Source organism: Montipora foliosa, chromosome 1 (assembly GCF_036669935.1).
Source record: "Montipora foliosa isolate CH-2021 chromosome 1, ASM3666993v2, whole genome shotgun sequence".
Taxonomy (NCBI): Eukaryota; Metazoa; Cnidaria; class Anthozoa; order Scleractinia; family Acroporidae; genus Montipora; species Montipora foliosa.
The window spans coordinates 19,657,333-19,681,069 of NC_090869.1; the positions used below are offsets into that span (position 1 = coordinate 19,657,333).

The following is a 23,737-nucleotide window of genomic DNA, read 5'->3' on the forward strand; positions in this document are numbered from 1 at the left end:
GGTTCACATTTAAAGAATCTTGTCAGTTTTTGCCTTAAAATAATCTTAAATCGACGGGTAATACTAGCGTGGCTTGCACGTGTCAATTGACCCGAGAGTCAATTAGAAGTTGGCGGGGGCAAAATAACCTCAAAATAATCGATCTATTTTAGGAGCGTTCGCAAAAAACCAGACTAATTTTCAGATAATGATCGAATACTATATCTCTTTGGGTAGTAACCGGGATTTGGGGTGATTTGGAGAATTCCCCCATGTAGAAAATTCGATTTTGGTTTTAGCGTTAATTAACAATTAGATCCGTAGCCCGCAAGGACTACGGGTCAATAGCCCATGTGTCGAAGCCGATCAAGTCGGACAGAAAAGGCAATAACAAAGTTAGCAAATGCAAGTTAAAAAAATATTTCATTGGAAATAAAGCGAAAGAAAGCGTCACGCTTTTCGCTACTCGAGGACTATTACTAATAGTCGACTAGTAGCGTAACCAATCAAAATGCAGAATTTGCATTAGTCCACTAGTTGGGTGATACTAAATTGTTATATTTATAAAAAAAAATAAATTATAAATGTGCCGTTCTAGATATACGTTTTGTGAATTTTAAGTGGAAAATTGCCTATATATTCGTTCATTTATGAAAGTCAGCTCAATTATGTCACTGGACCGTTTTTCCGTGTTCAGCGCCTAATTTTAGGCCCGCAGACTGTTGAAATCGAAAATCTCAAACAATTCCAAAACTCGGTCGCATTTTGAAATTTTAAAACCAGAAGAGTTATAAACTCATTAAAACCTTATTATAAACTGGAAATGAGGGTAGGTTAGGTTTTGAGCTGTAGGGTAGGATAGGTTCTTTCTGTGCATTCGCCCTTAGGGCCTGATTTCGTGGTAAGTTTCAGCGTGGACTGAAATTTCGCTCCGCCAACCGGGCTGAAGTTTTGTTTACTGAGATGCGAAAACACAATCGATGCGCATGCTCACGTTCCTTTTTCACTCCGGGCTGAAAAAATGATAGCAATTACATGGATTTTATAGCCCGTTTGCCCGGGCTAAAACCTTCTCCATGTAAACGCCACTCCAGTTTTAAGAGGATTTCCTTCAGAAGCTGGACTAAAATCTCAGCCCGGATAACCGGGCTGAAATTCTCCATGTAAACAGGCCCTTAATTCTGAAACAAAACTGGAAATGAGAAGAGTAGCGGTCACTAATAATTACGGAAATCTCGGACAGGTGCTATGTTGCTCCTCCTGTTACATTTCACGCTAATTTATTTTGACTTAAGTAAATTAACACAAAACTCTGAATAAATGTTATTTGCAACTACCCTGCGAGCAGTTGAGTTTCTCCTATGCTTCCCGAGAAAGAACTGCAAGCAACCGTTTGATTTCCATCGAGCTCGTGCGAAGTACGCCACACCACGTGAATGACGTGATGTATTTCTTCGTCTTATTTCGCGAGAAAAATATGGAATTACTACACAGCAGGCTCGCCCAAACGCAGCCGTTACGTAGCTGAACGCACGCGCAAGCGCCAAAACAAGTTTACCAACTAGTTTTACCGGTTCAAATTGGTTCAAATTTCCATATCTCAAAGTGCCCTTGGACGTGAGGGGCCTGGGGTGGCAGTAGGTGGTGAAGGGTACAATAGCTGAAACAACTCAAGCCTTTACAAAAATGCGAACCTTAGGCCTAAACAATATGCTTTAGATAATGTCTAGGCCTAAGGTTAGCATTTTTATATGGGTTTGGGTGGTTTCAGTTCTGTTGTTCCAGGCTCCTCACGTCCAAGGGCACTTTGAGATATGGAAACAAGTTCAAATTTAATTTAGTTGTCCTTGGCTCTGGGGGACGGCGACACACTCATTTAAGAAACTAACGGTTGCTCTCAGTAAGTGTAGGGGAAAACAACCTCTCGCAGGGTAATTTGCGACAGGCTTCTGATCGAAAATTACGAGAGTCGCTCGCTAAATGCGAAAATAAAAGAGTTCAAAACAAACCTTAAGTCGATCACTGTCCATTCTTCTTTCGTCTGCAAACAGTTATGGTAAAAACGGGAATTAAATTGTTGACATCAGTGCCATATGTGGCCACTTTGGAAGCAGTATCACTGCAGTAGGCTTCCCAGTAAAACGCATTGTTTCACGAAGGAATACGGTTTATCATTGAGTGAAATTTAGAGTCGGTCCGCAGCTCCTCAGTGAAATTAAATTTTGAGTGGCTCGTCGGCTCATCGGTTGACTACTGAGGCGCCGAGCCACTGAAAAAGTACTTGATCAAAAGCGCCCCTGTATTCTATAGTTTAACCTTAAGGGCTCACAGACTGATTTTTCGCGCGTTGCTAAGAAAGTGAAATGTTACTTCCGGTGACTGACGTCATCATATCGTGAGCTGACCAGAAAACCCACTCACAAGCAAAAATCACCGCACGAACTGTTGTTTGCATCGAAGATTTTTCCTCGCCCTTCCTCGCGCTCGTTCTCAGATCAACTGTGCATGCTTAAACAAACTGTCTTTGCATTGAATTAATCTTTTTTCATATGGCACGTTTCACCCCCAAATACAGAATATAGATAAGCATTGATTTTTTCAAATCATCTTTTCTGAAAACATTATGGGCATTTCAGTATCGTTTATCTCTTTACAAAGAACAGTTTTCAAAATAAAATTATGCAAAAACGAACACAAATTATCAAACCACTGATTAAATACCCAAATTACGTAGCACGTATACAAATTCAGAGTTTTCCTTTATTGGTCACGTGACCATAGGCGTGGCATGATGACGTCATATTTTGCGTCATTGGTTTGCAAAAGTTGGAAACTGACCAAAATAATAGCAAATTCTCTCAAATTACTTAACCATTACATCCTTAGCAACGCACCCTAAAAAACACGTCAGTGGACCCTTAACTCCTTTATACCTGCGACGATTGCAATATTTTAGAGCAGAAATCCTGCGCGAGTTGCTCGGAGATAAATAGCAAAGGATATTCGGAGTTTGAAAAGCCAATCAGAGCGGGCCTTCAACGCTATCCAATGTTTCAGTATACACTAAATAGCGATACTGATATAGGCTAATTTAAATATTAATGAGGCAAAATGCTGCAAAAAATCCCATTTTGAAAAGCATTTAATAGAAATAGTAATGCCAATCACTAAAAACTAATCACTTTTACTGTAAAATCGGCGCCTTACTCCAATTACTGTAGATCGGCAGCGCATAGCTCAGAAATGCTTTTTCCTGTTGAGAGAACCACCATCTCCATAAAGACTCTCGAAATTCGTCATTTAATTGCCAGGAAATGTGCGCAACGTTTGAGTGCTGCAAACCAGTGCAAGCTCAACACATTGCAGAGTTTGTCAGTAGTTTTTTCCTTAAAAATTAAACTCTTACCTGAAAATCAAGATAAGCGTGCAATTTTTGACACAGGCAATTAACTTCTTTCTCTCACCTAATTCAGTTTTAATAACGGCATTCTCCTTCTTCAGAGATTCGTTTGATTCCACAAGACGTCTGAAAAAATTATTAAAGAAAAGTCAGCTAATTACTTGCAGTTGAGCTAAGTGAAAAATGTACAAGGATAATAACATACTCTTTTTCTGATTGAAGGGAGGATATTCGTGCCTCTTGTTCTCTGCAAAGGAAAGTTAGGGAAACATATGAGGTTTAAACCAATGTTGCTTGATCTGTTTTAACCGACAGGGGGTGAGTTAGAGGCTTCAAATAAAAAGTTTTAAATCTACCTGAGTCTGCTTGCAAGCCTTTCGTTGCCCTGCCTGAATAGAAAATGAAAGAATTTATTGAGGAAAAACCTTTATATTTGAAAATTATTTTTCCTGCGAAATTACAGAATTCGGCAAAAAAATTAAAACTTACTTCTGCTCTTTTACCCAACTGTTAACGTTTTCCACTACAAGTTCACTCTCCCGATGCAATCGATCCCCGTTGGCGCGTGCGTCTTCAAGCGAGACTCGAAGAGTTTGGACCTAAACATGAATCAAGGAGAAAATAAGAAAAATGGATCAAAGTATGGAGCCGATTTATTCAAAATGTCAGGCTAAGCGGTCCTGGAACCGACAATGAAGTGATCACATTACACAAGCGAGGCCTTGTACCTCTTCGAGACAGGTTTGGTGTTGTTGACGTGTAAATGCAAATTCTTGTTTCAGCTTTTCATTCTGAAAGACAAAAGTACTCCCAATTATAGGGGAGAAACAACAACATCAGGGCCATTTATACGAGAGAAAATAATAAGAAACGCCTTAAAAGAGCCGAACTCTTGAACTCAGTATCCTACGTCAATCCCAATGTACCGACTCTTAATTACTAGATTTCCGTCATATTCTTTGACAATATTTAAAAACTATTTTTAAAACATGTTGGCAAAAGTCGCGTCCTTCTTAAAATGACACCACGTATTTGTTTCTAGCTACGGGTACAGCGCGCCATTTTGAATTGTTGTACACTACATGTAAGTCAGGCAGTATCAGAAATGTAACAGGAACATTTTGTACGTGACCTTCGTGTCTTGTGTTAGACACGAATTCACATAAGATCTACAGTAGACCACGCTACGGCACGGTACTAGCCATCCAAAACAGTGAAATTTCTCTTATTTGGCCGAAAGTCATGACCTTGATGGTGAAAAACATGTTTTCAGGTGATTCCCCGGTTTTGCATTGCGCAACCCTACTACGCATAATTTCTTGCGTCATTGGCGCGCGCATTGACGCCAAGCTTAATCCGTCAAGGAATGGCTATTTTCTCCTGAACGAGTACGGTGACCCCCATTTTCATTTCATGTATTTGCAGAGAACGGTGTTTTCATGAAGTAGTGAAAAAATCAGCTGAAATCCATGGTTAGTTTTTGGCAATTTCATAAAATTGTACGGAAGGAGCCATTACTAGTTGAGCAGCCCACACTAAAATGACATCACGCTCTGCATTATATCATGGATTACATTTATAAAATCGAGCTAAATTTGTCCAACATTAAGGGAGAGCGGCAATAGGCCTTCTTCGATATATTAAAATTCAGATTGATAGCGAGTCAGTGAGGACAAAGACAAAGGAAAGTGGATGATATGTAAATATTTTTCACATTAATTCCCACGTGTTTCTATTGTCTTTGTCCTCACTGCCTCACTTTCAAGCTGAATATTTAATATATCGAAAATGGCCTATTGTCAAAGTAGCTCAAATAGCCGTATTCGTCAGAGACGTACCATGGAAACGAACATGGTGAGCCCCTTTTTCATTACGTTTTTATCATGTCCTTGACATGTTACAACAGTGTGCGAAGTTTCATCGGAATCTATGACAAGCTCTTTTCCTATGGAATCACCTTAAATTGCCAGTGACCACGTCTTTGAACGAAAGCGAAGATGCAGAGAATAGTATTATTCACAAAACGAGAACTGTATCACAACGAGGTCACCTCCAGCCTCGCTTTTATTCAAAGGCCGGGTAACTTAGCACACACCTGCAAAATGGACTGTACATAAAACGGGACTTAAAAATCCTGTGCTAACATTTGCTATTGTGGATTTTTTTTCCCGGGTGTTCTCAAGTCACCATCGAAGAAAATGAATTATGTCAGCCTTTAAATTGCCACAGAGTTTGTCTTGCCTAGCTACAACGAGAAGAAACTCCAACATTACCTCCGGTCTTAAACCGTTTGGAACTAGGTGAGCTCATTTCCATGTCTAGGACTAACGTTCATTGGGTTCATGGGCACTTCTACTGAAACTCTCATAGTCAATTCTTACACCCTTTTGTCATGGCTAAAGGGGAACACGACGAGAGCCCTTGACTTACTCACCTCATCTTGTGTAAGGCGATGTTTTTCCTGCAAGGTCGCCAGTTCGACTTTCAGTATCACCATTTCCTCGTCTCTTCTTGTCGATTCTTGAGCTTCTTTACGCAGCTTTTCTTGAGAAAGGCCCAGTTGACTCTTTAATTCGTCAATGTTTCGGGAGTATTGCTGGACCTGGAGTAGCAGATTCGAAGAAAATCTGAACTTAATTGAAGAAAAGACCGCGAAAACAACAAGAGCACGAAAGAAGGATCTCAGTAAAGATGATCAACCAAAGATTGATGATTGAAGGAAAGAACGGCAACAGAAATGAAATCTGTTCTCCAAGGCTCACCTCGCCCTCAGAATATTTATTTTTGTCCTGTGCTCGTTTGAGATCCGTCTTCAATTTTCTGAGTTTATCCTCAAGTGCTATGATCTTCAGACCGGGAAAACAGAAAACAGACGAGCTATTATCAACTGATCATCAAAAGATACTGAGCTACTTGAAGAGGGTCCAAAAAAACTGAGACCATAGCTTGCCATGGACTAACCCTACACCCATCCCACTTAGAAATTAGGGGCTTTAGTAACGACATGAGCTACGGCAAGGTCTCAGAACACCTAGCCTACGTGTAGCCGTACCCTCCCCCCGAAAGGAAAACGGGAGGAGACACAAATCGTGTTCCACGACGTCACTCCTTTTGCAAGAAATATATAATGGTTTCTCATTGGTCACTTAACTTTGTCAATTCTTTCGAAAACACAGATCGGTGAAAATAGATTGTACTGTTGATACCACTCGCTTTTTCGGCGGTGATGATATAACAGTGAGGAAGGAAAGGGTGCAAAAGGAACGTGAATAGTTTGCTTATCGTGAGTCGGAGGTGGGCTGTAAATAGGTAGCCTGGTGCGCTTCAGTGTGCTAAAATCCAAACTTTCTGGAAGCGATTCCTTCGACTGGAAAACAAGCCGAGCTTTTTCGAAACTTGCTGCGTGGGAGCTTCTCATTGATTTTTCTAATTCCTCAAGGTTGTGCTACAAATTTAGCCGTTTCTTAACGACAGCATAACTGTACAGTTCTTAAACGATTATTATTTGTTTCCATAAATGAGCTAATTATCTCTGAGCTTGGGCAAACTTTCATTGCGCACAGAAAACTACAAGACATCACTGGTAAATATCTCTCTATCATTTACCTAATTTCATTGAATCCGCATCAAGAATTAATCTGTAACTATTTTCAATTTCGAACAATATCCCATTAGATGAATAAACCAGTTTGAAATCAATGGCAAGTGAGTGAATCCGTAAGCAATACAATACCACAGCCTGCAAATGTATTTCAAGGCTGTGTTCACATCAAAAGGTTGTCTTCTTGCTTTGGACTAAGTATCGCTCATAATTCTTTTCAATCCCTCAAAAACACAGTATACACTTAAAACGGGGCATTGACTTGCATATGAGTTCTAAAAAACAGAAATACATCTAATACAATCGAAATTCAATGAAATACGAAGCCTTCGTTTACATCAATTTTGGCGCAAATACCAATTATTTCCAGAAATTGCATAAATTACCGTGACGTCACGGAACACGATTTCGTGCAGGTTTTCGTAAACGTTCCCTCCTCTCGTTTTTCTTTCGGGGGGACGATACGACTACACATAGGCTACAGAACACCAGGTTTAACAATTATGCCAACTTACCTCCAAGTGCTGGAGGCATTCAGTTTTAAGATATATCATTGTCTTCTCCGTCCCCGACAAGACAACAACGCAGAATTACCACATTTAGGTTTTACGACAGTTGAAGAGTACAGCAGTTAAAAATTCATGTTTTTTTATTAATGACCGACCGATACAGTTGTAAGTTATTTCGCTATTGCTGTACTACGCAAATATTAATGTAACAATGCAATAATAATCGTAAAATAGAGAGCATCGCGCATACCTGTTCCTCCATGGCTCGAGTCTGTTGCTTAGTTGTAGCTAACTCCGTCTTCGTATTTGCTAAGCTCTTAGATCTCTGCGCCAACTTCAAAAAAAAAAATACATATATGGCGACGTCAGAAGCAAAACAAAAGCGGCCGCGACAAAATGAAAGTAATTTACCTGATCCATCGCTTCTTTATGATTGCCATGGGCTCCAGCCAGCTGTACTTTTAAGTTCTGAACATTTTTCTCGAGGTTGCCAATCTGAAGAAGCGAGAAAATTGTAATTAAATTATCTGAGGCCGAAGAATAAGAATGACGGTTTTCATGTCCCTTTGTAGTAGGACTGGGAGGGAAGGGTTAAGGAAAGACGAGAGCCTAATCGGGGTGGGAATGGGAGAGCACGAGTGTGGGGATGAGTAAAGGGAGCAAGAGTATCTGAGAGGGGTGGGAATAGGAGAGCACGAGTGTGGGGATGAGTAAAGGGAGCAAGAGTATCTGAGAGGGGTGGGGATGGGAGAGCACGAGTGTGGGGATGAGTAAAGGGAGCAAGAGTATCTGAGAGGGGTGGGAATGGGAGAGCACGAGTGTGGGGATGAGTAAAGGGAGCAAGAGTATCTGAGAGGGGTGGGAATGGGAGAGCACGAGTGTGGGGATGAGTAAAGGGAGCAAGAGTATCTGAGAGGGGTGGGAATGGGAGGGCACGAGTGTGGGGATGAGTAAAGGGAGCAAGAGTATCTGAGAGGGGTGGGAATGGGAGAGCACGAGTGTGGGGATGAGTAAAGGGAGCAAGAGTATCTGAGAGGGGTGGGAATAGGAGAGCAGGAGTGTGGGGATGAGTAAAGGGAGCAAGAGTATCTGAGAGGGGTGGGGATGGGAGAGCACGAGTGTGGGGATGAGTAAAGGGAGCAAGAGTATCTGAGAGGGGTGGGGATGGGAGAGCACGAGTGTGGGGATGAGTAAAGGGAGCAAGAGTATCTGAGAGGGGTGGGGATGGGAGAACAAACGCTTACGCTCCTTGAAACGTTCCCAACTCAAGACCTACCCCTCTGTTTCATCTCTAGCACATGGTTAGAAGTACCTTTTAAACAGATAGATTCAATAAAAGAAGTCGAACCTGTGCAGTAGAATTCCTATGATTTTCTTGCGCTCGTTCCAGATCTTTCTGCACCTGATGAAGAGTTTCCTCGTATCGTTTTACCTATGTTTTGAACAAAAAAAATGGAAATAATTTAATGACTAACTGGGGGTTTTAATCTGCCGTCACGGTGGCCATGCATGTTGGTGTACCTGACAATGCTGTAACATGTCTTTTGTAATTTGATTCTATTATTATGCAAAAACGTGTGGAACCATTTTCTCTTGTTTTGTACACCATGGCCGTCTCATCACGCGGATGAAAACCAAGCGTAAATTAAGTCATATAAAGAAAGATACCACAAGATCTGGTGCTTATGTACCTCGTTCGAATGATTCTTAATTTTCTTCTGAGCCGAATTCAGGTCAGTTCTCAAGACCCGCATGTCTGCATCTCGCATTGCAATCTGGGAAACAGAAATGCCATCAAGTAATGAGGTTTAAAAAAAACGGCGACATTTTTAACATTGATCTATCTAATAGTTTGCAACCCGTGTGTATAGTAGTTATACCAGGACATAAACCAGCCATGGACCACCTTCGTAAATGGTGACCACTTCTACATTCTTTTGCCTCAGTGTTAATTAGACCTACTGCCCTCATTTTGACACAAAAATTCTTTTGAGATTTGCTCGTCGTAGCGAGGCTAGTAAGGCTTATTAGCATTAAAACAAAACAATATTTTATTTGGCCGCCATTATGAAAGAGGTCTATTTCCTGAGTCAATTCGCGATGCATCTTCGACCATCAGTCAAAATGGGCGGATTCAACTTGACTCTTGTCGCAAAACTGTTTTGTAAACTACACTGTGACATTGTACATGACTCAGGTTATGTACCTCTTCAAGCATATTCTTGTTCTTCTCTAATACTCCGCCCAGTTCCTCGCGTAGTTGGTCATTGGACTTTTCTCTATCACGAATCTAAAGAAAAAAATTAAGAACTCAGTTGAATGGGTTGGACACTCAGTTTTTGGCATTCAGTATCCATTGTAAAAAGTTTTCCAAATTACTCACCGCGGACTTAAGCTCCTCGTGTTGTTCGATGTAGGAGGAAATCTTGTGTTCTTGTTCTTCCATCACATTTTGACAATGGCGAATCTAAATAGTTAAGCAAAGATTATTTCAGCGATTTAGTAAGGAGTAAAACTACTTCAAATATAGGCAACAGCGACAATCATAACCCAATGAAAAAGTTTTTTTTACGCAAAGGCAAACTGTTAAGCCAAACGTTTCAACATATGTTGCAGTTGAACACTGTGTCATACAGTGTTGAATGTTGAAATAAACCGTTCAGCATGTTGGACGTTTTTAACAAAATAGAGGTGATTTCTATTCTGTTCAACAAGTTGCCACTAGTTGAATGGCGCTAACCAATTTTCCAGTCTTGCGTTCACGTGATTCGGAAGGTTCAATATGGCGGCCGCAGCATGTGACGGTGAAGAATCATCTTTATTTGAATGGAACCAAGGCCAACAAGGATCGCAGCACACAATGACAAAAACCCTTTGTCATCAGCCATCATGTTCCAAATTTGCCGCCACAATGGAAAGCATACGTAATTCTTATTCGACAGAAGTTTTGTGTTTATAGCCATTCAACAAGTCGCAACATTGTCATTCAACAGGTTGCAACATCGTGCAACGTGAACCGTCTGTCACCAGCTTTACGTTCCGTTTAAGAAAACTTCGTTACTGAACGAAGGTGGATTCTGACAGAAAGGTAACTTGCACGTGTTGATCGCGTGTGACTCACGTGTTTCTGTGCATCCTGTATTTGTCCTCTGAGTTGTGCTTGGTTTGTTTCCAGTTCTCTTGCGCCTTGAAGCTGTTCGTTAAACTGAAACAGAGTAAATGACGATGAGATAAATTTGAATCTCAAAACACAATAGAACTGGCGGTTTACACAATAGCAATTCTAATCTTCTCGACATCTAAACTCGTTAAGCGTAGCTCGTGACAGTGTGATTATTCAGTTTAATAACTCTCTGCTTTAGTTTCTGCAAAGCTATTGCATCAACAGAGGGTTGGATGCCCTATTCTCGGCTTTCACATGACGTCACGACCGCCATGTTGGGGCCTCCAAACAAAGAAACAGGGTAAAGACTTGTTTCCATATCTCAAAGTGCCCTTGGACGTGAGGTGCCTGGGAATGAAATTAAATCACTGGAATCGGAATGCTAACAGTTAACCTAAATATTGTTTCAGGCCTAATTAGACATATGGTTAGCAATTCTAAGGGGTTTGGGCTTTTTCAACAGTTACATTATAACCTCAGTCTGCATTTTACACTGACCGATTCCAGTCATTTAATTTCATTCCCAGGCACCTCACGTCCAAGGGCACTTGGAAACAAGTCTTTACCATGAAACATCCGCCAAGTTGGTGTCCCGACCCAATACTCCGGGAATTGAACTCTACCATTAGGTCTGGATAGTAGGAGACATTTCAATATTTTGAGAAACAACACAACAGTTTTTAAATTCAAAAACATGTTTCGACCGAAACTTCTGTCATCTTCATCTTACGCAAACATTTGCTCTTGTTTTTGTTGAAAAACATGGCTGCTGATCACATCAGTGCAAACCAACAATCCCACAACAACATTAAAAAGAAACGACAAATATGCATATAAAATTCTGTTTTGTACATGGTAAATGGCTAACTGTTCTCTCAGTAAAAATGAGCTACCAGCTCAGATTGAAAGCTAGTTACATTGCCTTCCAGGGCTTCGCTCCCGGCTTTTACCCTGCCTTACTAACCGAAAACCTCGAACAGGCTAAGACAATGTTTGTTGTAACGTCATTCCATGCCACAACAGTTACAAAAATAATGAATATTCAAAGTGATTAGCCTGGAGAGAGACGCTTGGATCAAAGCCCAGATTTGATTGGTCGCAAAGAGCAGCACGCCACCAACCTGTTCACTGATCACTTGATTTTCTTTCTGCGTAGTCTCCAAGTCGATCTCCAGTCTCCTCGCTTTGTCGTCGTACGCAGCAGCCTACACCCCAACAAAAAAGAAAGAAGATTGAATAGAATAAACAAAAATATGCTAACCATTAAATATGTGAATTTATTATCCGACTGTATTAGTTATTGTACAAAAAACGCACGAAACGAGCACAAATATTCCACGATATTGTACAGTTAGTTATTTGTACACTTTGTTTATTGCATGGTAGAAAACCGGTTTGACTAGTTTCGTTGCTGACGTTGCCCCGCACGCACAAATCTCTCACACGTTCTCGGTTGTTTACAATTCACTTGCTAAAGATTTTGTGCAAAAAACTTGGATAATAAACGGCTTATTAGACGTTTTGGTGTGTAATATCGCTGAGTATTTCTACTCGTTGTTTGTATTTTGACTCGCCCTAGCGGGCTGGGGAAAATACAGCACAACTCGTAAAAACACTCCGCGGTACTACACACCAAAACATCTAATAAGATATATACTGCATATTCAAATCCGCTTTACAATAGAGTGCAATAAGGCTAATCAGGTATGTGTGGAGTACGTTCCCTAATCTTTCCAAACAGGGTGTAAGAAATCTTTAGCGTTTTGCAATGTCATTCTCAGGGATTTTTCTCTGTCCTGCAGTTCTCACAGCTCTCGGCTAAGAAGTCCTGGAGACGGGATTGACCGTTGAACAAACGTTTACAAAATAGCGACCACAGGTTTTTTCCCTTTACTATTAAAACGACCCTGCAGCTGTTGGAATGACCCTGATCCTGATACGCCTGAGTTCTAAGCAAGCCCACGACCACCTGGAAGGCATCTCGAGGTTCTTCAAAATGAACAAAACTGATGGGAGGTAAACCAAACTTAAATGGAAGGTTGGTGTTTGTTGAAAAAATTAAACTGAAATGCACGTTCATCGCCTCACCTCCTCGACAGCTGCTTGATATCTTTGCTGAGCAACTCGTAAATCTGCTTTAAGCTGTTCAAGGTAACCCTCCAGCTCTTCGATCTATTCACAAATCAAAAGGTTTTTCAATTGGTTTTGCATTACTTCACTCAGTGATTAGTTCAAAGTTTTCGCGCCACTTTTCCAACCAATCAGAAGTGAAACCAAAACCAATCGTGGTTTTCCCGCGCTTTGTGTCGGCTGCGTGCAATTACTTCGAGTTTTCACTGCTTTACTGGATTGCCTCTGTCCTTTTTGATTGGCCAAAGTAATTTTGGTTTCAGTTATGCGACAATCGATTGAAACTCGCTCTATGTGGTCAAATAATCTGATTACTTGCTTTTTGAGGAGAGGGGAAAACCGGAATACCCAGGGAAGACCCAGCGGAGCAGAGTAAAGAAGTAACAAACGCAAACCACATATGACGCCAAGTCAGAGAACCTAGGCCGGGCCTCATTGGTGGGAGGCGAGTGCTCTCGCCACTGTGCCATCCCTGCTCACAATAGACCATATTCGTATTCTCAGTATTGGACTGGAACCGGCTTGCAATGGAGGAAATCTTTTCAAATGCAAATACCTTTTAATATATTTCCCCGCATTAGCCTCCATTGCAAGCTAGTTCCAGGCCAATACCGAGAGTATGGTCTATTGATCGAGCACTGCACAAGTACTGCAGGGTTTATGGGTTCAAATCCTATTATTGTAGGACAGCACCAATTTCAATTTCCGGCAATCGAGCGTGCCTGCTACCAATGCAAACCACCCCCAAAACAATGCTGTTTTTATTTTATCTTAAAATGAATTTACTAAAATTGGCTTATCCTTAGGGCGAAACGTTGGGTTTCCCTCTCTGTAAAGCTCATTTCTCTTGCTTGGGGTAGTTACCACTCAGTTCCAAGATTGAAACATTAAACTACGATATACGTACATCAAGGCCAGACCCCCACACCTGGCACTACGTTTACTTCTCCTTGCCAAATCAAGAGAAAATGAGGGAACAGAGAGGGAGGCTCCCGGTCCAGCCCTTGGGATAAGTCATGTCCACGAAAGTTATTTTTAGACGAGCGGAAGTCTTTGTTCTAGCGGAAGTCTGTCTTCCGAGACGTCCGCATGCAGGCCAACCTCGGTTTTATGTTTGAAAGAAAAGCAAAGATTTCATGTAATGGCGGACAAAGTGGACTTAACGTCTGCATGCGGACGTCTCGCAAGATCGACTTCCGCTAGAACAAAGACTTCCGCTCGTCTAAAAATAACTTTCGTGGACATGACATATCCCGGCCAACGCCCTGAGCCTCCCTCTCTGTCCCCTCATTTTCTCTAGGCCAAATGAATTAAGTATTATCACGCATGAGTGATTGCGAAGGGGGTATGAAATCAACAAAGGATGGGTGACCTTAAATCAATCTGTCTGTCTGTCTGTCTACATGTGTATGTGTCTCAAAAGTTTCCGGAAAAATTTCATCTATGTTATCTTCTCACGCGCGAAAAATCCACAACGTTATCATGGCTTCGTTGAAAACAAAAAAAACTATCTCAGGAAGTTTTGTTTACTGTAGTACTTCCAAGAAAAAAGTGCCCAAGACTGTAGGCAAAGCAAAAAATTACAACAAGAACATCAGCAATATACTATGACGAAAACACTTCCCAGAATACTTTTGGCGTGTAGGTACCTGTCTGTTTTGGACTCCTTGTTGTTCACTTGTATTCTTCAGTTCCAATTGCAATCTGCGATTTGATTTCTCCAACCTCACGACCTAATAATCATCAAGATTACAACCGGAAATTGGGAAATTAATCGGGATAAAGTGGCATCGGAAACTAACGAAAACAATAAAGTCGTTTCGAACTTTTTTTCTGTAAATCACACGAGCGACTCCCGGCTTCGACTGATCCAATAGGCCACTTTGGAAAATACCATAATACTCTTTGTTTGTCCCCCCAAATTTTGCATAAGCATTGTTTCCGGTTTCTCTTGGGACTTACAATGGTCCCAAGACAAAAAAAGCGCAATGCTTATGCAAAACTGGGGCGGGGGGGGGGGGGGGGGGGGGGGGGGGGGGAGGACAAACAAAGAGTATTATGGTATTTTTTGAAGCGGCCTATAAGAATCCCTTACCTCTGACACACGCGCACTCAGTTGTTCCTGAGTGGAGCCCAAATTCTGCTCGACTAGTTCCAGTCTCTCCTCACAGCGGGCAAGCTAAAAAAACAAGATGGAGGTGTTGATCACACAATTCTCGGTTTTCACATGACGTCACGGCCGCCATGTTGGTGCCCCTAAACAAAGAAACGGCGGCCATGTTGGAGTCACTGCCAAATCCTCCGGGAATTTACCTCTACTATTATGCAAACGCTTTCTTTTGTTTTCGTTGAAAAACATGCCTGTTGGTCACGTGAGTGAAAACCAACAATAGAAGTGTGCTTACACAAGTCCGACGACGACGGCTACGAGAACGCCATGAAACAACGGGCTCAATAAAAAAGAAAAAAGGCTCCGCGCGTCCGTTTTACGTTCTGGCACGTTTTGTTTGCCGTTCGCGTCCTGACAACGAGGTGGAGGAAAGCGAGCAGCAGACGATCTATTCTCAGTTTTAACTCAAAAAGGCCATACTGTTCATATCAAGTTTACTCGTGGAATGTTGATACAAATTTTCCATGTGGAATGAGAAGGAGCAATCGCGAAATTAAAACAAAAACGGGAAACAATATTTTTAGACCAGTGATAATAGGCAGGAGTCCATGACTAGGAGCGAACAACAGCTCTATTTTCCTGTCACGGCGTTTTCACAGGATCATTTACCTATTTTAAGATTGAGCGGAAAAACCTTCAAACTAGTTTGAATGAAATTTTCACATTCAAACTATCCTCTCGCTTTGAACCCCTACGCTGAAGTCTCATGGTGGTCCCTATACGAAGGCAGCCGTCATTTTCTTGTGTTTCACTTTAAACAAGGTGCTCTATCCTATCTTTTTGGAAATAAGTGAAATCCAACAACAAGCGCGTTTCATTGTCCGGCATGAATTCCTTTCGTTGATACTGATTGAAGCATTGACCCTTTTATTAGACAAAAATATAGCAGAACGTAGCCCTGACTCGCCTCTTGTGCGACGTCTATATGCTGTTGCCTCTTGTTAGACAGATCATCCTCCAGCTGGACGACTCTGCTGCGCAACTTCGAGCACTGTTATGAGAAAAAAAGAAACGCAATGAATATTTCACGTACCTTCTTAAAGGCCCTCCTTCAACCAACAGGCTTTTCAACCATTTGTTTTGTTATGGAAATTCGCATTGCTTATCGTAGCGATCTGATTGGATGAATTTCATCTTTGGCGGGATTTTCATATATGAAACTTGTTCCACGGCACGCAATGCTTGTCGGATGAAGAGGGGCCTTTAAAGATGGCTAACAGCTGTTTCAATGTGCCCAAATGCCATACCTCTTCCTCAAGATGGCTGAAGGTGGTCTTAATGTTCGTAAGTTGATCGTTTAACTCAGTTGTTGTCTGCTCTAAACTGTATATCTGAAAATAAATCGGTTGAAAAGGAATTCTTTTAGAAATGACTTGACGTAACACAACTAACTTCACAGAACAAAAAATGTTCTAAGGAACGGAGACCAAAGAAACTACGCCAAGCTTTCACTTCAGAAGCGGACAATCAGATGGGCCAATCACAGGGCAAGGCACGTATACGCAGCCGGCGCCAAGGGCGGGAAAACGCGAGCGAACTAATCACAATTGGTTTTGGTATTTTCTCTTTCGTGACTCTCTTAGACCCGTTTGATAACGTGGTGCAAGCGTGTTGATGCAGAAGCAACCGTCGAATTACTTTTGAGAATTGTTTGACTATCGTTCTGTAATGAAGACAACCTACCTCGTTTTCCTTCTCACGAAGCTCTTGGTCACGAGTCGTTAATGTGGTTTGAGTGGCCGTAAGTTTGCCGTTCAAATTAGCGATCTGAAAAAAACATGAGGCAAGCAAACCCCAAACCGTTAGTCTCGTTTTCATTATAAAAAATGGTGCACTCAAGAGGGACGATCCCGCGAGGAGCGTGTCCTCGTTCTTCCTGGCGCGGCGCGTCTCGTAGATCAAAATTAAATGGGGCTATGTCACTGCAGACCAGTTAATTTTGTGTAATTTTACCATTTAGTCGCTACTACTCGCTATGCAACTTAACGAAATTAGTTTTAAACAACGCAAATCAAAGCTTTGTGATAAAAATATGTTTGTCGAGCATAAATACTTTACGTTAGAAACAACAAAGAAAAACTTTGAAATTCAAACTGTTAGGCCGAACAGTTTTCAAAAACCCCAATTGCAAGCCATTTTAATCTTCTTCAATTTGCCCATCCCTGCCTCCGTTTCAGACCTTCCTTCATTGTTTTAAGTAGTCATTTCTACGTTTGCTTGCCAGTTTTCACTCGCTGCATTTGGCTAAACTTAGGGGACACAGCCCTTTAAAAACTCAGACCTATTCGTCATATCACTGACCTCCTCTGAGTAGCTCTTGATTGTATCCTGCAAGCTTGACAAATCTTCCTCAAGACGGCGCACGATCTCTTCCTTTTTCCCTAACTGAAAACATGTCCAAGGAATTGATAATCAAATAGACAAAAGTGTTCACTTTCCGCCTTAGTCGGTTTAGAATGACGCAGCATTTTCCGAGAAAGAAAAAAAATATTTTCTTACTTCACTCTTGTTCTTCTGTTTCTGATTGGCCAGCTCCTTTTGAAGTTGCTGACTGAGTTGCTCACTTCGTGTGATCTGCATGGAAATGACACAAATTACCAAGGCAAGAAAAATTCGTAACCTTTGGATCAATATTTCAAGGGTGCAATCTCGCCGGTTTAGTTGTGCAACATATATTGTCTGCGATTCACTTGCGTTCAATTCCATTTCTTTAGTGCGAAGAGGATGATTCAACGTATATGAAAGAGCTGCTGACTGCCTTTAATCAAACATCTTGACGTAACATAGATACAAGGGTATCCCAATTGATTAGAAGGCAGCTTCCGGAATTAGAGCTCTCCAGGAAGGGGCGCGGTCAAGATAGAGCGCTAAATTTGCATGTGGAGGATACCGGTTAAATCCTATTCTCTCACTAATCAAAGCAGTTGTCTTTGGTGGCCCCGAATTCACTCCACCGCACTTTGTAACTAATTCCCCTAATCCAATCAGGGTTTCTTAAAGCTGTGGTGTCGACTTAAATTGTTACTTTCCATTCAAGACCCCACAAGCGTTCAATATAACCACGTATAGATAAAGGTTTATCCCAGCTGACTTTAACATGTTTTTCGTGTAGTTGTAGGCTTAAATACCCATAAAACGGACGGAAAACCAACAGAGGTGGGATTGATACCAGCTTCAGCGCTGGTAGAACAACTACGTAAATTAAAGCGATATCGCAAACTATCATGATTACGAATGAAGAGGGTAGTTTCTAAAGAAACTGTGGGGCTGCGTCGGTGGGGAAGTAGTATACAAAAATTTGGTTTTGTCAACGGAGTTGATAATGTAAATTGGCCACCGTACAGAGATTCTAAAAGCTGACGTTTCGAGCGTTAGCCCTTCGTCAGATCGATTCGCTCTGACGAAGGGCGAACGCTCGAAACGTCAGCTTTTAGAATCTCTGTACGGTGGCCAATTTACATTATCAACTCCGTTGATAAAACCCAATTTTTATATCATGATTATGAGTCATGAAAAATGTTTATAAATATCACCTGTATAGATGCTTGTCTTCTGTCCTCTTTTACTCGGTTTAATTCATCTTCCACTTCTACGAGCCGTTCTTCATAATAAGTAACCTTGATATGCCACAAAAAAACGATCTTTAAGAATTTAAATAGCTTCAAATAACATTCAAGTGTGCAATATGGGCAATGTGATTACCTCTTATTTTCGCAGTTTGATTTGGTGGGTGCATGCCGCCATTGCATGAAATCCGAAACAGGCAATAATTGGAACAACTGTTCTGTGCAATAAATTTAAGGCCACTCCGAGGTCTTCGATATAGATGCCAAAAACTGAACTTTTTTTCGACGGTGTTTTTGAACTGATACCCCGATTTCATTAAGGACTTTGTTTATTATATCCTATACCTATCGTTAGTAATGACATGTAAGCGAAACTTGCAGCATTTTATTCTTTGAAGCCGGCGAATAGTTGATAAGGATTATTTGCTACCGTACACTGAACTTTTAAGAATTGAGCATGCTCATAACTGAACTGCTGAGAATAGATCCTCTAGTAAACTGTTAGCTCAGAGAAAAAATCCAAACAGGGTCCAAATCTTAAGTGCAGAAAGTGCTAAAAGCCGAGTGAGCGAACGAGGCAGTGAGTGATCTGCCCCATAAAGACACTCGACCATACCCTTTGGGTATTTAACTTGTAAAAGCCTGGACTCGATACTTACTTGTTGAACTCTCTGAGCATGTTGCTCCTTTTCGGCAAGAATCGCGGTTTGTAACTGTCTGATTTTCTCATCCTTCTCCGATATCTGGGATATGGATCAATGAACAACAATCAAGATTCCACGAACGGAATAAGGCAAAGATGGCATCAACTTATCTTACCTCCTTTAGCGACTTCTCGAACTTCTCTTTTGATACGTTCAAATCTTCTTGAAGATGGCGAGCTCTTTCCTCTTGGAAAGTCCCCTGAAAATTCAAACCATCGGTTAACAACTGAGCAAGCACTGATGATAAAAAAGGCCTCATGCAGACAGTCCGACAAACCAATCAGAGGTTGAAACGAATGCAGGCAAGAGTGGCGCCAAATTAACGCACAGACTATTGGATGAACCAATCAGAGGCGAAGCAAATATTGGTGGCCGGCGGGAAGAGCGGTAAAACCGACTGTCAAGGTCCGTTTTAAATCTACTTCTGATTGGTTGAGACAGCAAAGTCTTCAATGATTTGCGAAATCAAGGATACACTCGACGAGAATTAAAACTTACTTCCTTCTGTTTGTCAGACAGCTTTTGCTTCAAGTTATGAATTGTGTCTTCACAATGCGAAACCTGTAATTGAAAAGTGTCCATTGAAATTAAGGCATGCTTGCTCAAAACATTTACAGCAGTTAGAAAGATTCAGATTCAATATGAGTTCAGAGAGTACAGCTTACATTTTAATCAAGCGAGAAAGACCGCGAAACCTGGTGTATTCACTCTTAAAAAATAACGCGGCGTGCGAACAAATGAATGTTCACCCTTAGACATTTGTTTCATTTACTAGTAGTTGATTACTGTTTAAAGCCTAGTGATACTGTATATTAAATTCAGCGAGAAAGGAAATCAGTGATAAAAAAACTAAACAAACAAACCTGGCTTTTGAGTCTTTGACAAGCGTCTTGTGTAAGGTGAAGTTCTCTGTCGAGTGCTTCCATCGCATTGCTTTGTTTTTGACTCTAAAAGAGACGCAGAGCAATGCAATTCAAAAAAACTCAGTTAAAACACGATCGATACCACATCTAAAACTGAACAATTTACCTAAATATATCAACTTGACAACGGTGAAAAACCACAAAGCGCTTGACGCAAAAAACGTACCTAACTAAGCAAATAGTGAACGAATTTTACTGATATTTCTTGATCAACTTTTTTAGGTATTAGAATGCCACCCTTAGTACTCGCAGAAATATCCAGGTCTGGTAGGATCCACTGACTGTTTTTAGCGACGCAGTGAAAGCATCGCATGACAGAAGGTTCGCGTGGGGCAACGCCAAATCAACGCCAAATGTGTGCGTATTAATTAAATCCAGAGACGAACAACAAGAAACAGGTGACAGATGATTATGATATTGAAATTCATGCAATCAAATAAAGCAGAAACCAATACAATTAAAAGAGAGCTTTCAGTCTGCAAGCAGGTGAAAATTTAGAGTGAAAACTTTCCAAGCTTATCGGAAACGTCAAGGGTTGATTACGCGGTGTGATGTAGATATATATCATCTACTACATATATATCTTTAAAAATGTTTCCTAAAACAGATCACCGGGAATGTATTTTAAAATCAACTGAGAGAGATTATCAAAACCTCTGCAAACCAATAATACGGAACAAGCGAGTTTTAACATGTTAGGAGCGAAGCCTTCTCGACTGTACTTTAAATTAATACAAATTAATAGAACACTTCTTTTGTTTCTCTTCCATAGAATATAACGTGAGAGCTTTACATGTAACAATGACCTACAATTATTAAAATGGTATCATGCTGACAGCAGGGCTTTCATGCCACAGGAAGCACACGAGAAACCTTACAGCGAATTGTTTCAGTATAGCACTTGAGCAAAACGGGCAATAGGTAAACAGCGCTTTCATTAGAAGAGGTGCACCGCCGTCTTTTTGTCAGAAATTTGCCTGTCACCGCCGGCTACTCTTCCTTGATTTTCACTCAAACCCTTGTAAAAGACAAGAGTGACCGCCGCTTACATATAGCCCAGGCACCAGTCTACTTCTAGAGTTATTGAAACCCCTGGGTAAAAGAATGCAAGATTGCTGGGGCTAAAATTGAATCAGTTATTTATTTTCCCAGCAAAAATAAATTAAATGAAGTGGAGAAGTGATCCTCGTACGTATCTGGACAATTTAAGCAATTGTCCGTTTTAAACACCTGAAAACTTCAGGCCGCTTCAACGGGATTCGAACCTATGACATCTGCGCTGCCGGTGCGAGGATCACTTTTCTCTTCCGTCTTTCACCCGCACTTCAAATCTACATTTATTTCAAACATAGTTCTTTCTCTCACTTTTTCGGATTCCGTAGCGTAGTTTTTCCTGGCCTCAGCAAGCTCTTGAGATTGTTGATTAAATTCTTCTTCTTGCTTCACAGCCTGGAATCAAAAGCTCGTGATGTTGATATTTCAAAGGAAAAGGTCTTCGAAACCTTTAATTCGAAAACGAAAGGAAGAGGTTCCTACTGGTCAATGCTCAAAATTGCCCAAAGCCCATTGGCCACAAAATAACAAAACTTGGTGGTCAAACATTAGACTCGTCTTCGTTTTTATTGGTTGATTACTGGTTCAGTCATTCTTGTGTTTTCTCATATTATCGATCTTTGTTAAGCCTTTTATTTCTTTGTATAAAAAAAGAAGACCGAATCTGCTTTTCATACCTGCTCATGCGCCTCCTTCAAAGTTCTTTCAAGGTTCTTGATTGTCGACTCACATCGATTGACCTTAAAAAATGACAATTTCGCACAGTTATCCACAAAGGAAGAGACTTATGGGCTGTTTTAAGATATCCGTGACTGTTCTAGAAGGTGAAACAACTTGATTTTCGTTTGGTTAAGATGCATGATTCCCGATCCAAACCGAAATTTCTGCGGGCTGTTTTCTCAACCGTCAAAATAAGCAGGGAAGCAGTCGAATGCCCGCCGTTGTTTTTTTGTCCCCAGCGCTTTGATCTTGTGGGTACCGGTGAGGGTTCACACATCGTTCCCCTTATTCCTATCTTCCTTGTCCTAAGATGTACATTACTACATTTAGCTCTACTTTACTTTCAACGGGAAAGACACAAAACAAATCGGAATGACACGTTAAATAAAAACTTAAGACTGTCATGACATGTTAAAGGGAAGGAAGAGATGAGTGAAACCCATTTTTCGAAGAGAATTTCTTACTTTAAATTTAATACTCACCTGACCAACGCTTTGGTCAAACTGGCCTTTGTAATAAGTGAGGTTTTTTTGCATTTGATGGCTGTGTGACTCAAGTTCTCTTAGTTGATCTTTCAAACTGGACGCCTGATTCATTAAATAAACAAGCAAAGTAAGATGAGTAAGGCCTCAGCCTCGAAATTATTATTTTGAGCCAATGAGGCGAAGTTTCACAACAGATTTTGCCCTTTTTCTCACCTGGTTCTTTGTTTCTGCCAAATCGTTTTCCTGCCGACGAACCGTTTGTTCCATACGCTCGATCTGTAACGAGAGAGACGGTATAAACAAAAATGAACTATTTACCGATGTGGAGTTGGCTAGTGGTGGATCTACCACTAGCCCCTGACACTGAAGTGAATAGTTGTTTTAGTACAGTATATACGAAACTGAAAACTTGATAATATAGCACAAAATGGTGATTTTAACTCAAATCCCGTGCGAGTTGCTCGGAGGTGAATAGCAAAGGATATTCTGAATTCGAACAGACAGCCAATTAGAGTGCACCTTCAAAGCTATCCACTGTTTTAGAAAATATACTAGGACAATTTTCCAATATTCTAAGGAAAGCTCTCCAAGTGATTTATTTCAAGTGCTGACGAACTGTTTGACCAAGCTTTGGAAAGGATTGAAAACAAAACTAAAATGTATATAATACCTCATGTAAGGATTCTTCATTTAGCTTTTGACTCAGCTGTAATTCGCGAGACAGCTTATTATTGGTTTCGCGCTCCTCTTGTAGCTGAAATTGCATTCAGAAAAAAAAAGTTAGCGATAAGGAAATTGGGTACACTTTATATCTATCAAATACGAAGTGCGATTTATTTACGAAGACTTTACTGACCCTGTTTTCGCAGTTCATACTATAAGTTACGGCAAGTTATAATTTCAATTCACACAATTAAAATTTAAAAAGTTGGAAAACAAGGCTAGTCAAACATATATAGAGCAGTCAACGGTGTGTTTCAATTTCGGAAAGGAACGTCAAGGCAGTTGTCCTTTGCAAGAGAATGTTTGTCGCGGAACGTTTCCGCGTAGTTGCTAAGTCGGGAATGTTCTAAGAAGGTTGCATTCTTGTCACAAATATTTCCTCATCTCTCTGTTAGAATTGGGAGCATAAGCAACAACAACGCAAATGCCACCAAAAACTAGACATCATAAAGCAAATGGCGAGCTGCAAGTGCCGTGCGACATGTAGTTTAGTCTACCTTTTTCCTGTTCTTTGCAAATCATCAATGCAAAATACGTTAAGCTTTGGATGACAACGAGAGTATGAAATACTGAATCGTTTATTCCCTCTACTTGCTTCAACAGCGTTCCTA

The 23,737-nt window shown here is 40.9% G+C and overlaps 1 protein-coding gene across 3 annotated transcripts in view; it reads right to left on the reverse strand.

The window, feature by feature from the left end:
• Nucleotides 1-23,737, reverse strand: part of LOC137992286 (putative leucine-rich repeat-containing protein DDB_G0290503) — a 66,410-nt gene that overhangs the window by 10,376 nt on the left and 32,297 nt on the right. For all 3 annotated transcript variants that reach the window (XM_068837561.1, XM_068837542.1, XM_068837552.1), the window contains exons 34-67: nucleotides 23,074-23,157; nucleotides 22,617-22,679; nucleotides 22,401-22,505; nucleotides 21,876-21,938; nucleotides 21,511-21,594; nucleotides 20,086-20,169; nucleotides 19,721-19,783; nucleotides 19,338-19,421; nucleotides 19,178-19,261; nucleotides 18,486-18,569; nucleotides 17,452-17,526; nucleotides 17,254-17,337; nucleotides 16,636-16,719; nucleotides 16,200-16,283; nucleotides 15,860-15,943; nucleotides 14,878-14,961; nucleotides 14,432-14,515; nucleotides 12,741-12,824; nucleotides 11,774-11,857; nucleotides 10,611-10,694; nucleotides 9,873-9,956; nucleotides 9,696-9,779; nucleotides 9,181-9,264; nucleotides 8,838-8,921; nucleotides 7,901-7,984; nucleotides 7,740-7,823; nucleotides 6,142-6,225; nucleotides 5,814-5,981; nucleotides 4,108-4,170; nucleotides 3,869-3,978; nucleotides 3,736-3,768; nucleotides 3,585-3,626; nucleotides 3,444-3,505; nucleotides 1,989-2,020 (exon numbers count right to left, since the gene is read on the reverse strand). In XM_068837561.1, the coding sequence (XP_068693662.1) occupies nucleotides 1,989-2,020; nucleotides 3,444-3,505; nucleotides 3,585-3,626; nucleotides 3,736-3,768; nucleotides 3,869-3,978; nucleotides 4,108-4,170; nucleotides 5,814-5,981; nucleotides 6,142-6,225; nucleotides 7,740-7,823; nucleotides 7,901-7,984; nucleotides 8,838-8,921; nucleotides 9,181-9,264; nucleotides 9,696-9,779; nucleotides 9,873-9,956; nucleotides 10,611-10,694; nucleotides 11,774-11,857; nucleotides 12,741-12,824; nucleotides 14,432-14,515; nucleotides 14,878-14,961; nucleotides 15,860-15,943; nucleotides 16,200-16,283; nucleotides 16,636-16,719; nucleotides 17,254-17,337; nucleotides 17,452-17,526; nucleotides 18,486-18,569; nucleotides 19,178-19,261; nucleotides 19,338-19,421; nucleotides 19,721-19,783; nucleotides 20,086-20,169; nucleotides 21,511-21,594; nucleotides 21,876-21,938; nucleotides 22,401-22,505; nucleotides 22,617-22,679; nucleotides 23,074-23,157 (2,727 nt within the window). The remainder of the gene's footprint in view (nucleotides 1-1,988; nucleotides 2,021-3,443; nucleotides 3,506-3,584; nucleotides 3,627-3,735; nucleotides 3,769-3,868; nucleotides 3,979-4,107; nucleotides 4,171-5,813; nucleotides 5,982-6,141; nucleotides 6,226-7,739; nucleotides 7,824-7,900; nucleotides 7,985-8,837; nucleotides 8,922-9,180; nucleotides 9,265-9,695; nucleotides 9,780-9,872; nucleotides 9,957-10,610; nucleotides 10,695-11,773; nucleotides 11,858-12,740; nucleotides 12,825-14,431; nucleotides 14,516-14,877; nucleotides 14,962-15,859; nucleotides 15,944-16,199; nucleotides 16,284-16,635; nucleotides 16,720-17,253; nucleotides 17,338-17,451; nucleotides 17,527-18,485; nucleotides 18,570-19,177; nucleotides 19,262-19,337; nucleotides 19,422-19,720; nucleotides 19,784-20,085; nucleotides 20,170-21,510; nucleotides 21,595-21,875; nucleotides 21,939-22,400; nucleotides 22,506-22,616; nucleotides 22,680-23,073; nucleotides 23,158-23,737) is intronic.